The sequence below is a fragment of the Hyla sarda genome, chromosome 10, assembly GCF_029499605.1.
Source record: "Hyla sarda isolate aHylSar1 chromosome 10, aHylSar1.hap1, whole genome shotgun sequence".
Classification (NCBI taxonomy): domain Eukaryota; kingdom Metazoa; phylum Chordata; class Amphibia; order Anura; family Hylidae; genus Hyla; species Hyla sarda.
The window spans coordinates 128,796,574-128,813,166 of record NC_079198.1 but is presented as its reverse complement, the minus strand read 5'-3'; the positions used below and the strand labels follow the sequence as shown (position 1 = coordinate 128,813,166).

Below are 16,593 nucleotides of genomic sequence, written 5' to 3'. Positions count from 1 at the left end.
AATACAGGATATAACTCAGGATCAGTACAGGATAAGTAATGTAATGTATATACAAAGTGATCTCACCAGCAGAATAGTGAGTACAGCTCTGGAGTATAATACAGGATATAACTCAGGATCAGTACAGGATCAGTAATGTAATGTATGTACACAGTGACCTCACCAGCAGAATAGTGAGTACAGCTCTGAGGTATAATACAGGATATTACTCAGGATCAGTACAGGATAAGTAATATATGTACACAGTGATCTCACCAGCAGAATAGTGAGTACAGCTCTGGAGTATAATACAGGATATAACTCAGGATCAGTACAGGATAAGTAATGTAATGTATGTACACAGTGACCCCACCAGCAGAATAGTGAGTACAGCTCTGGAGTATAATACAGGATATAACTCAGGATCAGTACAGGATAAGTAATGTAATGTATATACACAGTGATCTCACCAGCAGAATAGTGAGTACAGCTCTGGAGTATAATACAGGATATAACTCAGGATCAGTACAGGATCAGTAATGTAATGTATGTACACAGTGACCTCACCAGCAGAATAGTGAGTACAGCTCTGGAGTATAATACAGAATATAACTCAGGATCAGTACAGGATAAGTAATGTAATGTATGTACACAGTGACCTCACCAGCAGAATAGTGAGTACAGCTCTGGAGTATAATACAGGATATAACTCAGGATCAGTACAGGATCTGTAATGTAATGTATGTACACAGTGACCTCACCAGCAGAATAGTGAGTACAGCTCTGGAGTATAATACAGAATATAACTCAGGATCAGTACAGGATCAGTAATGTAATGTATGTACACAGTGACCTCACCAGCAGAATAGTGAGTACAGCTCTGGAGTATAATACAGAATATAACTCAGGATCAGTACAGGATAAGTAATGTAATGTATGTACACAGTGATCTCACCAGCAGAATAGTGAGTACAGCTCTGGAGTATAACACAGGATATAACTCAGGATCAGTACAGGATAAGTAATGTAATGTATGTACACAGTGACCCCACCAGCAGAATAGTGAGTACAGCTCTGGGGTATAATACAGGATATAACTCAGGATCAGTACAGGATAAGTAATGTAATATATGTACACAGTGACCCCACCAGCAGAATAGTGAGTACAGCTCTGGAGTATAATACAGGATATAACTCAGGATCAGTACAGGATAAGTAATGTAATGTATGTACACAGTGACCTCACCAGCAGAATAGTGAGTACAGCTCTGGAGTATAATACAGGATATAACTCAGGATCAGTACAGGATCAGTAATGTAATGTATGTACACAGTGACCTCACCAGCAGAATAGTGAGTACAGCTCTGGAGTATAACACAGGATATAACTCAGGATCAGTACAGGATAAGTAATGTAATGTATGTACACAGTGACCCCACCAGCAGAATAGTGAGTACAGCTCTGGGGTATAATACAGGATATAACTCAGGATCAGTACAGGATAAGTAATGTAATGTATGTACACAGTGACCCCACCAGCAGAATAGTGAGTACAGCTCTGGAGTATAACACAGGATATAACTCAGGATCAGTACAGGATAAGTAATGTAATGTATGTACACAGTGATCTCACCAGCAGAATAGTGAGTACAGCTCTGGAGTATAACACAGGATATAACTCAGGATCAGTACAGGATAAGTAATGTAATGTATGTACACAGTGACCCCACCAGCAGAATAGTGAGTACAGCTCTGGGGTATAATACAGGATATAACTCAGGATCAGTACAGGATAAGTAATGTAATGTATGTACACAGTGACCCCACCAGCAGAATAGTGAGTACAGCTCTGGAGTATAATACAGGATATAACTCAGGATCAGTACAGGATAAGTAATGTAATGTATGTACACAGTGACCCCACCAGCAGAATAGTGAGTGTATTGTACTCCAGAACCTTGTTCCTCAGCACTGATCAGGTGAAAGGGATAAGGATCTGGGCCGTCCCTTCCTCCATATATCCATATGCCATATAAGTATATTTTCAGGGCTTTTTGAGCTCTGTTTGCAGTGTCTGAATGAGACTATTCTGTAGTTTTTGATGTTTTTGTTGTCTCTTTGCCGTAGTCTTGCGAATAGAATATTCAGTGTTGAATTGATAAAACATTTATAGACATTTTACAGCGTTTGAAATTACAAAGTAGGAAGCCCGAGTCTGCAGCCATTAAAGTTGTGATAGTGCGGCTCGGAATAATTTAACATCTGTGACTTCATTAACATTAAAAAGAAATCCGGGATTTCCTGTGTATCTGCCCGATGCCTGTCACACAATAAGCTAAATGTACTGCCGAATTAAAGGGGAATTGTTCTCTCATAGAGTGTGTAGTTTAGGAGGTCCTTTTTTCTATAACTATTGGAGAATTCTAAATTATGGAGGTATTCCCACTGTGAGAACTTTTGATAGAGCTATTCTGGAAGTTGTATAGTCATCGCATTGTCAGAGTGGTGTTGTCTCAGCAACTCCCGGGCTCCTCCCTCTCTCCTGACAAGAAGTTGTGTAGTCTTCTCATTGTCAGTGTGATGTTGTGTCAGCAGCTCCACAGCTTCTCCTTCTCTCATGACAAGAAGTTGTGCAGTCCTCTCATTGTCAGCATGGTATTGTCTCCAGCTCCCCAGATCCACCTTCTCTCCTGACAGGAAGTTGTGTATTCCTCTTATTGTCAGTGTGATGTTGTCTCCAGTTCCCAGGCTCCTCTTTCTTTCCTGACAAGAAGTTGTGTAGTCCTCTCATAGTCAGTATGGTTTTGTCTCCAGCTCCCCAGATCCACCTTCTCTCCTGACAGGAAGTTGTGTATTCCTCTTATTGTCAGTGTGATGTTGTCTCCAGTTCCCAGGCTCCTCTCTCTTTCCTGACAAGAAGTTGTGTAGTCCTCTCATAGTCAGTATGGTTTTGTCTCCAGCTCCCCAGATCCACCCTCTCTCCTGACAGAAAGTTGTGTAGTCCTGTTATTGTCAGTGTGATGTTGTCTCCAGTTCCAAGGCTCCTCTCTCTTTCCTGACAAGAAGTTGTGTAGTCCTCTCATAGTCAGTATGGTTTTGTCTCCAGCTCCCCAGATCCACCTTCTCTCCTGACAGTAAGTTGTGTATTCCTCTTATTGTCAGTGTGATGTTGTCCCCAGTTCCCAGGCTCCTCCCTTTTTCCTTACAAGAAGTTGTGTAGTCCTCTTATCGTCAGTATGGTTTTTTCTCCAGCTCCCGAGCTCCACCCTCTCTCCTGACAGGAAGTTGTGTAGTCCTGTTATTGTCAGTGTGATGTTGTCTCCATCTCCCAGGTTCCTCCCTCTTTCCTGACAAGAAGGTGTGTTGTCCTCTCATAGTCAGTATGGTTTTGTTTCCAGCTCCCCAGCTCCACCCTCTCTCCTGACAGGAAGTTGTGTATTCCTCTTATTGTCAGTGTAATGTTGTCTCCAGTTCCCAGGCTCCTCCCTCTTTGCTGACAAGAAGTTGTGTAGTCCTCTCATTGTCAGTGTGGTTTCTTCTCCAGCTCCCCAGCTCCACCCTCTCTCCTGACAGGAAGTTGTGTAGTCCTCTTATTGTCAGTGGAATGCTGTCTCCAGTTACCAGGCTTCTCCCTCTTTCCTGACAAGAAGTTGTGTAGTCCTCTCATTGTCAGTGTGGTGTTGTCTGCTTTGTAAAGCAAAGTTCTGCAGCAACTCTAAGTGGGGAACTGGTAGGAGTTCTGTGGGAGGCCTGTGATTGAAAGCTCAGGGCAGTGTTTCCCAACCAGGGTGCCTCCAGCTGTTGCAAAACTACAACTCCCAGCATGCCCGGACAGCCTTTGGCTGTCCGGGCATGCTGGGAGTTGTAGTTTTGCAACATGTGGAGGCACCCTAGTTGGGAAACACTGGCTTAGGGAAAACAATGCATTCTGGGAATTGTTGTACTGAGCAACTGCTCACCCACGAAACAGTGATTATCTGACATAGGAAGAGACTCAAGACAAACAAAACAAATAGATCTCTGGTTGTCACATAACTGGGGAATACGTTATATAGACCTCTGCAGCATTTTTTACCCAACATCAGAGTGCCCTTTTAATGTCCTATAACGCATAGCAAATTATTGATTTTTTTCCCCCTCTTTCTACAGAAAATTATATTTCACATTGGTGCACAAAAATCCCACCCATGGCCGAGTCTGCACTTCTGCTTCTGGATGTCCCGGATCGGGATCAGATGTGACGAACAGAGGCTTTTTCTATGTTCCCACTGAGAAAGGTGAGTCCGGGCTCTGCCCTTAGAGGGGGTTTATTGGGGTCATATTGTAATTGGGGATATGACGACAGAATAGGGAGCGGATGACCAGACGGCAACATATGACATATCAGACGGGGACATGAAAGGACAAGACGATCATACAGGATTGTAATAGATTAGACTGCAACCCAAAGACATCAGAGGCTTATCATTTAAAGGGGTACTCCGGTGAAAAACTTTATTTTTTTTTTTTTAAATCAACTGGTGGCAGAAAGTTAAACAAATTTGTAAATTACTTCTATTAAAAAATCTTAATCCTTCCTGTACTTATTAGCAGTGGAAATTCTTTTCCATTTGAAACACAGAGCTGTCTGCTGACATCACGAGCACAGTGCTCTCTGCTGACATCTCTGTCCATTTTAGGAACTGCCCAGAGTAAAAGGAAATCCCCATAGCAAACATATGCTGTTCTGGACAGTTCCTAAAATGGACAGAGATGTCAGCAGAGAGCGATGTGCTCGTGATGTCAGCAGAGAGCTCTGTGTTCCAAAAAGAAAAGAATTTCCGCTGTAGTATTCAGCAGCTAATAAGTACTGGAAGGATTAAGATTTTTTAATAGAAGTAATTTACAAATCTGTTTAACTTTCTGGCACCAGTTGATTTAAAAAAAAAAAAAGTTTTTCACCAGAGTACCGGCTGTCCGGGCATGCTGGGAGTTGTAGTTTTGCAACAGGTGGAGGTCCACAGGTTGAAGACCACTGGTATAGGAGGTTATACTCACCTGTCCCCGCCGCTCACCGCTGCCCTGGATGTTGCCCTCCATCGCTGTTGCCGCGTCCCCGGACCGTTTCTGCTGCGTCTCTTCATCGCCGTCATCACGTCGCTGCACACGCCACTCCTATTGGATGACGGGACGGCGGTGCGCGATGACAACAAACTAGAGCGCCGGCGATGAAGGGGATCCCGAAGAGGACGGTCCGGAGCGCCGGTACAGGTGAGTGACACCCACCGGACCACATGGGGCACCTTAAACGGCTATCCAGCAGCAGCTGAAGCAGTCTGCGCTGCCGTATAGCCGTTTATGCGATGGCCCCGACATAAAAAAGCATCATATGTTGAAATGATCGTAGGTCGGGGCCATCATCGTATGTCGGGGGGGGGGGGGGGGGGGGGGGTCACTGTACTTCTATTAAAAAAATCTTAATCCTTCCAGTACTTATTAGCTACTGAATACTACAGAGGAAATTATTTTCTTTTTGGAACACAGAGCTCTCTGCTGACATCACGAGCACAGTGCTCTCTGCTGACATCTCTGTCCATTTTAAGAACTGTCCAGAGTAGGAGAAAATCCCCATAGCAAACATATGCTGCTCTGGACAGTTCTCAAAATGGACAGAGATGTCAGCAGAGAGCACTGTGCTCGTGATGTCAGCAGAGAGCACTGTGTTCCAAAAAGAAAATAATTTCCTCTGTAGTTTTCAGCAGCTAATAAGTACTGGAAGGATTAAGATCTTTTAATAGAAGTAATTTACAAATCTGTTTAACTTTCTGGCACCAGTTGATTAAAAAAAAAAGTTTAAAGGGGTACTCTGCCACTAGATATCTTATCCCCTATCTGTGGTAGAGGGTGTGATGCAGGGTAGATGGAATTACCCAGGGGCAGATGGCATTAACCCCTTGTATTCGTGACGCCAGGGTGTGGTTTATCCTCAATACCACCCAAAGGTATACCGCTGGATCCTGGGCTAGGAACGGGGGGCAATACTGACTCTGACACCAAGTTACGGGTAACGATAGCTTTACTGAGGGTAGACAGATGGTAAAGTCTATACAGTTCAGCCAGGGCCCACGGAGGTGACCAGTGACTCAGAGATCTTAAGGGCTTGCTGGGACTTGTAGTAGATGGGGTCAATTTAATGCAGGCCACGCTGACTTGACAAACGGTGACTGTGACTGACAATACTGAGACTGTGGCTAAACCAAGGGAAGGTAATGTGACCTACAACTGTGTCGCCTCTAACAGCTGCCTCGTGCCGTATATACTCAGACGTGAGCGCGCCAGGCAGGGTAAGTACAACTAACATATATGGGGGGATTTATCAAAACCTGTCCAGAGGAAAAGTTTCCCAGTTGCCCATAGCAACCAATCAGATCGCTGCTTTCATTTTGCAGATGCCTTTTCAAAAATGAAAGCAGCGATCTGATTGGTTGCTATGGGCAACTGGGCAGCTTTTCCTCTGGACAGGTTTTGATAAATCCCCCCCATATATGTTAGTTGTCCTTACCCTGCCTGGCGCGCTCATGTCTGAGTACATACGGCACGAGGCAGCTGTTAGAGGCGACACAGTTGTAGGTCACATTACCTTCCCTTAGTTTAGCGCTGCTCACCAGTTGACTTAATATAAGCAAAACGTGAGGCTCCTCCAGCGTTCCGAGCGCTGCCGAGCATAAGGGCCGCTCCAGACACAGATGTGGTTTTATTACGAGACTAAAAGCAAATTCATACGGAAGCTAATTAGGAACCGAAAACTGCGTCTCGCATTAACGGCGCCGGGAATCAGCGGTCGCGCTCACGGCCCCGGCCAAAAAAAATAATACTCTTAAAGTGATTGAACATAACAAACTCAAAAATAAAATCCCAACAGGACGTTAACTGGGAGAGGAACGTGGCAAAACCGTCGGCTGTCCGGGCATGATGGGAGTTGTAGTTTTGCAACATCTGGAGGTCCTCAGTTTGGACACCACTTCTATAGTAATTGAGAACAGGACTATTGAGTCTTCTGCTCAATCATTTTCCCATCTAGTAAGTCCTCGTACTCTCATCACTCCTCCTGTGGACCACCAGCTGTTGTAGAACTACAACTCCCAGCTGTCCATGCTTGCTGGGAGTTGTAGTTTTGCAACAGCTGGAGGTCCACAGTTTAGATACCATTGCTATAGTAATTGAGACTAGGACTACAGAGTCTTCTGCTCAACCGCTTTCCCACCTGATAAGTCCTCGTAATCTCATCACTCCTCCTATGTACCCTCACCTGTTGCAAAACTACAACTCCCAGCATGCCCGGACAGCTGTTGAGAACAGGAAGTTGCAAACGTATCCATATTAGAGACTACTGAGTCTTTTGTTCAACCATTTTTCCAAAGCGATAAAATCTTTTCACTCCTCCTCCTCTTGTGGACCTCCAGCAGTTGCAAAACTACAACTCCCATCATGCCCGGACAGCCAACGGCTGTCTGGGCATTATGGGAGTTGTAGTTTTGCAACAGCTGGAGGTACACTGTTTGGACACCACTGCTATAGTAATTGAGAACAGGACTACCGAGTCTTCTGCTCAACCATTTTACCACCCGATAAGCCCTCGCACTCCTTCTGTGGACCCCCAGCTGTTGCAGGACTACAACTCCCAGCTGTCCGTGCATGCTGGGAGTTGTAGTTTTGCCACAGCTGGAGGACCGCAGTTTAGATACTATTGCTATAGTAATTGAGACTAGGACTTCCAAGTCTTCTGCTCAACCATTTTCCCACCCAATAAGTCCTCGCAGTCTCATCACTCTTCCTATGTACCTTCATCTGTTACAGAACTACAACTCCCAGCATGCCCGGACAGCTGTTGAGAACAGGAAGTTGCAAACGTATCCATATTAGAGACTACTGAGTCTTTCGTTCAACCATTTTACCAAAGCGATAAAATCTTTTTACTCCTTCTGCTCTTGTGGACCTCCAGCTGTTGCAAAACTACAACTCCCATCATGCCCGGACAGCCAACGGCTGTCCGGGCATGATGGGGGTTGTAGTTTTGCAACAGCTGGAGGTCATCAGTTTGGACACCACTGCTATAGTAATTGAGAACGCGACTACCAAGTCTTCTGTGGACCCCAAGCTGTTGCAGAACTACAACTCCCAGCTGTTTGCGCATGCTGGGAGTTGTAGTTTTGTAACAGCTGGAGGTCCACAGTTTAGATACCATTGCGATAGTAATTGAAACTAGGACTACCGAGTCTTCTGTCGACCACCAGCTGTTGCAAAACTACAACTCCCAGTGGTCCATGCATGCTGAGAGTTGTAGTTTTGCAACAGCTGGAGGTTCACAGTTTGGATACCACTGCTATAGTTATTGAGAACAGGACTACCGAGTCTCCTGCTCAACTATTTTCCAACAAGATAAGTCATCACGCTCTCATCACTCCTCCTGTTACAAAACTACAACTCCCAGCATGCCCAGACAGCTGTTTAGGGTTTTAGGTTAGATTCCACTTGCAAATTCTGCTGTGTGAATAGTCCCTTAGCCTGGGTTCACACTGTGGAATTTCTGGGCAGAATTTCTGCCGGAGATTGAGCCGACGGCACTTGGACCGAGGGGACTACATTGCCGTCCTCATAGATGGCAATGCATTTCTGAGCCGATCTCCCAAAAGATCCACCCAGAAATGCATTGCAGTCTATGGGGGCAGCAATGCAGTCTGCTGGGTCCTAGCACCGCCGGCTCGATCTGCCCAGAAATTCCACAGTGTGAACGCAGCCTTACTGTTCTGAATGCAACACCCCATAGTCACATCCCTGTAGCAAACACCGTAATGGAACGTCCACAACCTGGAGATAGCGATGTTTTTCCTTGATGGCGTCACAAACATTTTTGTTCTGAATAAAGATTATTTTTTGTATTTTTTATAGCTTTTTTTTTCACTCTTGCCGTTTCAGGCGTTCCAAAGAAGTCTTCTCCAACGTTAAATTTCAATCCCTGTTTGAACACGGCATGTGGGAAGCCCGCAGTGCGCCCCCTTGTGGACACCGGGGCCATGGTGTTCGTTGTCTTTGGAATTCGTGGGGTAAATCGGACGAGAGTCCCGGATAATCATGTCCTCGGAGAACTGGTAAGAAACTTGGTCTCCATCTACAACGTACAGCGCACCGACATGTAGCAGAGCCGGATGTGTTATCAGCGTCTTTAGTTATTTGTGGGATGGTATCACTTAAAGGAGAACATTGCCCTAATGCACTGTTTCCCAACCAGTGTGCCTCCGGGTATGCTGGGACTTGTAGTTTTGCAACAGCTGGAGGCACCCTGGTTGGGATAACACTGCTATAATGACTTTGCATAGGTAACCAATGGTAGAAATGGCATCAAATTGGAGTCAATCTGGACAATAGTAACGTATGCATTTATTTAAATTGGGTCACATGATAACCTGATACAATTCCCTACCTACCAATGGGAGCTTCTACCTTAAAGGGGAGGATTCCCTACCCACCTACTGGGGGTTTCTATTTAAAGGGGTACTCCACTGGAAAACATTTTTTTTTTTTTTAAATCAACTGGTGCCAGGAAGTAAAACAGATTTGTAAATTACTTCTATTAAAAAAAATCTTAATTCTTCCAGTACTTAGCTGTTGTATGATCCACAGGAAGTTCTTTTATTTTTGAATTTCTTTTCAGTCTGACCACAGTGCTCTCTGCTGACACCTCTGTCCATGTCAGCAACTGTCCAGAGCAGGAGAGGTTTGCTATGGGGATTTGCTCCTACTCTGGACAGTTCCTGACATGAACAGAGGTGTCAGCAGAGAGCACTGTGGTCAGACAGAAAGGAAATTCAAAAAGAAAACAGCTGAAAAGTACTGGAAGGATTACGATTTTTTTTAATAGAAGTCATTTACAAATCTGTTTAACCTTCTGGCACCAGTTGATTTAGATTTTTTTTTCCAGCGGAGTACCCCTTTAATTTGGAAATTCCTTATCTACCAACCTGCAAGGGGGTGGGGGGGGGGCTACCTAACCTACCTATCAACTGGGGGATTCTTTCTAATAGGGTAGGGGGGTTCCCTACATGTATACTGGGAGCTTCTACCTAATAGGGGGATTTCCTATCTACCTACCTGCTGGGGGCTTGTTCCCTTCCTGCCATTTTTTTCTACTTAATAGGAGGATTCCCTATCTACCCACCTGCAGGGGTTTCATAACTGACCTACCTACCAACTGGGGTCTTCTACCTAATAGGGTAGAGAGGGTTCCTTACTAGTGTTGCTCGCGAATATTCGCAATTCGAATATTATTCGCGAATATCGCATATTCGCGAATTCGCGAATTTCGCGAATATAGCGCTATATATTCGTAATTACGAATATTCGTTTTTTTTTTTGTTTTTTTCTTCACAGTACACATCACAGTGATCACCCCTCTCTGCTTCCAGCTTGTGTGGTGTAAAGAAGGCTGTAATACTACTGTGTGAGACTGGCGTGCGAAAATTCGCATATGCGAACATTCGCATATGTGAATTTTCGTATATGCGAATTTTCGCGTGTACTAATTTTGTATATGCAAATTTTCACATATGTTAATTTTCGCATACGCGAATGTTCGCGTATGCGAAAATAAAACGAGAATATAACGAATATGCAAATATTCGCGAATATATGACGAATATTCGTCCATATATTCGCGAATATTCGCGAATTCGAATATGGCCTATGCCGCTCAACACTATTCCTTACTTATCTACTGGGGGCTCCTTTCTAATAGGGGGGATTCCCTACCTACCAACCTACCTATCTACTGGGTACTTCTTCCTAATAGAGGGGGGCTTTGCTTCCTTCCTATCTACTGGGGGCTTCTACTTAATAGGGGGGATTTCCTACCTTACTAATGGGGGCATATCTTAATAATGACTGTCAGTGAGGTCCTCATGATCCACTTCCGTCTAAGGCTTCACTAGAGCCACCTCAGTTGTCACATGACATTAAAAAAAGTATTGATAATTGATATTAATGAGTACTGGAAAAATAAGTAACTGAACTTAGTCTTAAAAAAAAAAAATGGTATGGGGACATCCCAGTTTTTTCTTAGTAATTCCTGCTCATTCTAGACTTAAAGGGGTACTCCACTGATCAGCGTTTGGAATAAACTGTTCCGGAAGCTCATGACGTCATTACCCAGCCCCCTCATGATGTCACGCCCGCCCCCTCAATGCAAGTCTATGGGAGGGGGCGTGACGACTGTCACGCCCCCTCCCATAGACTTGCATTGAGGGGGCGGGGCGTGACATCATGAGGGGCTGGGCTGTGACATCATGAGCTCCTGGCTCCAGAATAGTTTGTTCCAAACACTGAGCAGCAACGTACCCCTTTAAGAGTCCAGTGGGTGGTCCTACAAGGAAGTCCATCTATTACTGAGTAGGACCGCCCTCTGGACTCCTTAGCCCTGATTGCATTAAACTGTATAAATGACAGCTTATACTGACTGTTTTCCCACATTATTATATATCAATCTACTCCGCTCTCCCCGCTCTATAACATGCTGCCTGTACCTTATGGATTTACTTTCATGCATTACTGTATCAATCCCCTATTATCAGCCGCCTGACATCTTCCCACTTCCTCGTTCTTGTCTTTTTCTGAAAGGGCAGGGTGATCTACGACGACAAGTTTGACCTCTTCAAAGAAATCGGTAATCTCTGCCGACTATGCAAGTTGATCGCCAGTAATACGGAGCTGGTGAAGCCGGGCGGAGCGCAGTGTCTCCCCTCAGGTGAGTGCTATACTTTTACATTACATGTTGGCTATTGTTATCAGACAGTGTTAATGATTTGGTTTTGATGGAGGGATTTCTGTGTTGTCATTGGTCAAACTTGACCCACTTTCAACCCCAAAGGGGTATTCCAGTTAAAAACAAATTTTATTTTATTTTTTTCATATCAACTGGCTCCAGAAAGTTAAACAGATTTGTAAATTACTTCTATTTAAAAATCTTAATCCTACCAGTACTTAGCAGCTGAAGTAGAGTTGTTCTTTTCAGTTTGACCACAGTGCTCTCTGCTGTCACCTCTGTCCATTTTAGGAACTGTCCAGAGTAGGAGCAAATCCCCATAGCAAACATATACTGCTCTGGACAGTTCCAGAGACAGACAGAGGTGTCAGCAGAGAGCACTGTGGTCAGACAGAAAAGAACAACTCAACTTCAGCAGCTGAGAAGTACTGGTAGGATTAAGATTTCTTAATAGGAGTAATTTACAAATCTGTTTAACTTTCTGGAGCCATTTGATATATAAAAAATTGTTTTTAAAGGCGTACTCTGGTGGAATTTTTATTATAAATGATCTGGCGCCAGAAAGTTAAACAGATTTGTAAATTACTTCTATTTAAAAATCTTAATCCTTTCAGTACTTTTTAGCTTCTGAAGTTGAGTTGCTGTTTTCTGTCTAACTGCTTTCTGATGACTCACATCCCGGGAGCTGTCCAGCTCCTATGGGGATATTCTCCCATCATGCACAGCTCCCGGGACGTGACATCATCATTGAGCAGTTAGACAGAAAACTTCAGAAGCTAATAACTATTGGAAGGATTAAGATTTTTTTAATAGAAGTAATTTACAAATCTGTTTAACTTTCCGGAGCCAGTTGATATATAAAAAAATGTTTTTGACTGGAATACCCCTTTAACATCTGCTTTGCCACTGACTTCAATGTATTTTACTCTGCACTGTTCACACTGCATAAATTCCTCTCGTGGAATTCCGTTCCGCTAGAAGAAAGAACATATTCATTCTTCTCAGGGGATATGCGAGCAGAAGTCATTTGATGTCAATGGTAAAAAAAATTCCGCTTGAAATCATTTCCACATGGAATTTGCGTGAAATTAGTACGTAAATTCCGCACGAAAAAATAAATAAATAAAAAGGGAAATTCCTATTGGTGGTTGTAGTCCAACATAAAAAAAAACCCAGTTTCCTCCTATAATTTTGCATACATTTCGCACGATTTTCGCTAAAATTTAGTTCAAAATTCGCAAATTTCACTCGAAAAAAAAACATAAATTCTGCTGCGGAATTTTTACGCAAGGATTCCTCTCCTATTACTCAGTGTGAACGCACCCTAAGGAGTCAAGTAGGCTTTCCATAGTATGATTATAGGGATCGCGCTCAGGACTGGCCTGTATTCTGTTATAACTATTTGGGACCAAATGGTCTATGGGATTCTGAGGGGCTGACATACCTTTTCGTTATTCCATGTTCTTAGATGATTTAGAGTCCAAGATTAGCTGGGCCTGGCCATTTGGTTCCAGTAGGCAGATATGATTTGGAGCCCGGTGTAGACTTGTTCCCTTGGTTCTCCATGTTTCTGGTCAGACGGAGGGATCTAGTTTTTCCCTCTATACCATCATTTCTTGGTGCATTATCTACAGTAGGAATTTGCCATCCAGCCATATTTGTTTGCACTGTACGAAAACCAATTGGACCACAAATACATTTAAATGGGCGCTCTCATTAAAACTCATTTTTTGCTATTGCACTCCTTATTGTTAATAAAAAATCTTTTTAATGTACTTTTTGTATTTTAAACAAAATATGTGTTCTATGTTTTATTTGTGTTTAAAAAAAGCTGCCACTAGGTGTCCCCCTACTTGTCCACAGCACATTTCCCCCCCATCTTTTGCACAGACTTTGGACTCCTGCTGGCCTGGCAGAAGTCCAAAAGCAGGAAATGCAATCTGGACTGCTGAGGGGGGGGGGGGGGTGCAGCCTTAGCCAATCATGGCTCACCTCACACTGAACTGCTTTGAGCTGTGTGTAGCAGAGTGAGGGAGGAAGTTCTCCCCTGTATGGCTTCAGATGATGTCACGCCTGCTGGGGAACGCCCCTTCCCAGTCTGTGAATCTGACTGAGCAGAAAATACAGAGCAATATAAGGTAGAAAACTAAAAAATAATAAAAATAAAGGCCGGGGGTGGTTTATCATGATGGGGGCAGTGAACTGGGAGGATTATAAAATCTAACACTAGGTTAACCCTCATTTTCTGACTCTATTATACCATATTATATTTTGCAGACCATCTGCTATGATGCCAAATTGTTTCATTGTCTGTATCCCAAAATAATTTGTCTCCCCAGGTTACAGTATATCCTCCTTTCTCCAGATGTTGCACCCCGAATGCAAGAACATCCCTGAGCCGAACCTCCTCCCGGGCCAGCTCTCCCATGGGGCCGTGGGCGTGAAAGACGGAAAGGTCCAGTGGATCTCCATGGCCTTTGAATCCGTAAGGACAATATAAGTTGTTAGACTTTTGCAGACTGAGGCTATGTTCACACCGGCGGAATTTTCGTGTGGAATTCTGCCGGAATTGACCGCAATAGGATTCCGCTGTCCCATTTACACGGCGGAATTTCCACATTCATCAAAAATCTAAAACCAGCCGGAATTTTGTGTTTTGAGCGCACAAGAATTCAGCCGGAATTCCATACAAAAGTTCGCTTAATTATGCAAAACGGTGTGAAATCCACTGTCTGCTTTTCTGTGCAGGATTTGAGTGGATTAGCAGAAATCCCACCGTGTGAACATAGCAGAAAAATGTAAAAAAAATGTAAAAAAAAAAAAACGTTCTAAGAACCGGTCAACTTCCGTCTGATGTCTCCAGCCATTTTGATGCTGCTTTCATTGTACATGACAGATCTAATGGTCCCAATGTTAAAGAGATACCCCGAAAAATATTTGAAGTATTTTATTTCTCTGTTAATTGATTCATGTGTAAAGCTGGGTGACAGCCAACATGGCCGCCTTCTCCCCGTCTTTGTGGATATAAAACTAGTCGGATACAACATCCTGGCAAAGCTGGGTGATACCCCTGAGTGCAAGAGACACATACTATAGAGACAGACCCTGTGGCTGCTAAGGGGCCTATGGAAAGTGGGGAACTATGGAAAGTGGGGACCTATGGAAAGTGAGGAACTATGGAAAGTGGGGACCTATGGAAAGTGAGGAACTATGGAAAGTGGGGACCTATGGAAAGTGGGGAACTATGGAAAGTGGGGGTCTATGGAAAGTGGGGACCTATGGAAAGTGGGGAACTATGGAAAGTGGGGAACTATGGAAAGTGGGGAACTATGGAAAGTGGGGGTCTATGGAAAGTGGGGACCTATGGAAAGTGGGGGCCTATGGAAAGTGGGGGCCTATGGAAAGTGGGGAACTATGGAAAGTGGGGAACTATGGAAAGTGGGGACCTATGGAAAGTGGGGGCCTATGGAAAGTGGGGACCTATGGAAAGTGGGGACCTATGGAAAGTGGGGACCTATGGAAAGTGGGGGCCTATGGAAAGTGAGGAACTATGGAAAGTGGGGACCTATGGAAAGTGGGGACCTATGGAAAGTGGGGACCTATGGAAAGTGGGGACCTATGGAAAGTGGGGGCCTATGGAAAGTGGGGGCCTATGGAAAGTGAGGAACTATGGAAAGTGGGGGTCTATGGAAAGTGGGGGTCTATGGAAAGTGGGGGCCTATGGAAAGTGGGGGCCTATGGAAAGTGAGGAACTATGGAAAGTGGGGACCTATGGAAAGTGGGGACCTATGAAAAGTGGGGGCCTATGGAAAGTGGGGACCTATGGAAAGTGGGGGCCTATGAAAAGTGGGGGCCTATGAAAAGTGGGGGTCTATGGAAAGTGGAGACCTATGGAAAGTGGAGACCTATGGAAAGTGGGGAACTATGGATAGTGGGGACCTATGGAAAGTGGGGACCTATGGAAAGTGGGGGCCCAGCTGTCCTTGGTTCCATTCTCTTTGCTATTGGGCCATAAGAACCTGTACAGAACTTCTTTCTATAGATCAATTTGAGAATCAGTGGCACGTCACGTACTATAATGAGGGTCCATTTTGATATTTGATATTTTGCCCCTTCTCTTTTATATACGCTACAACCACCAGCTGTGCAGGCCATATTGCTTGTCACCCAGCTTTCCCAGAAGCCAAAAAAAAAAAAAAAACTCAAAAATAACTGAGTAGAATTCTTTAAACACCTAATACAAATACGATCCATTATTTTGGATATGGATGTGAGTTGCTCGACACTAGTGTTTCCCAACAAGGGTGCCTTCAGCTGTTGCAAAACTGCAACTGAAGCCAAAGGCTGTCCGGGCATGCTGGGAGTTGCAGTTTTACAACAGCTGGAGACACCCTGGTCGGGTTACCCTGATCTACACCTTCATATGTTTAGTTTGTGGAAAACCATTTCATTTTCATTTGGTCATTTAAAAGGGTAGTCCACTGCCCCAGCATTCGTAACATTGTTCCCAACGCTGGGTACGGGCTAAGGGGGTCGTGATGTCACAGCCACGCCCCCTCGTGATGTCATGCCACGTCCCCGTAATGCAAGTCTATGGGAGGGGGCGTCCCCTGCCACGCCTTCTCCCATAGAATTGCATTGAGGAGGCGTGGCATGATGTCACGAGGGGGCGTGGCTGTGACATCACGACCCCCTTAGCCCGCACCCAGCGTTGGGAACAAAATGTTCCGAACGCTGGGGCAGTGGACTACCCCTTTAAACCTCCACTCATCGTGGGCTTTGAAGTCCAGTGGGCGGTCCTACGACTAGGAAAGGCTGT

The 16,593-nt window shown here is 44.4% G+C and overlaps 1 protein-coding gene across 2 annotated transcripts in view; it reads left to right on the top strand.

Annotated features, from left to right (window-relative positions):
• Positions 1 to 16,593, top strand: part of DISP3 (dispatched RND transporter family member 3) — a 170,648-nt gene that overhangs the window by 139,187 nt on the left and 14,868 nt on the right. For both annotated transcript variants that reach the window (XM_056544641.1, XM_056544642.1), the window contains exons 14-17: positions 4,130 to 4,257; positions 8,936 to 9,108; positions 11,630 to 11,756; positions 14,114 to 14,259. In XM_056544641.1, coding sequence (XP_056400616.1) covers positions 4,130 to 4,257; positions 8,936 to 9,108; positions 11,630 to 11,756; positions 14,114 to 14,259 — 574 coding nt within the window. The remainder of the gene's footprint in view (positions 1 to 4,129; positions 4,258 to 8,935; positions 9,109 to 11,629; positions 11,757 to 14,113; positions 14,260 to 16,593) is intronic.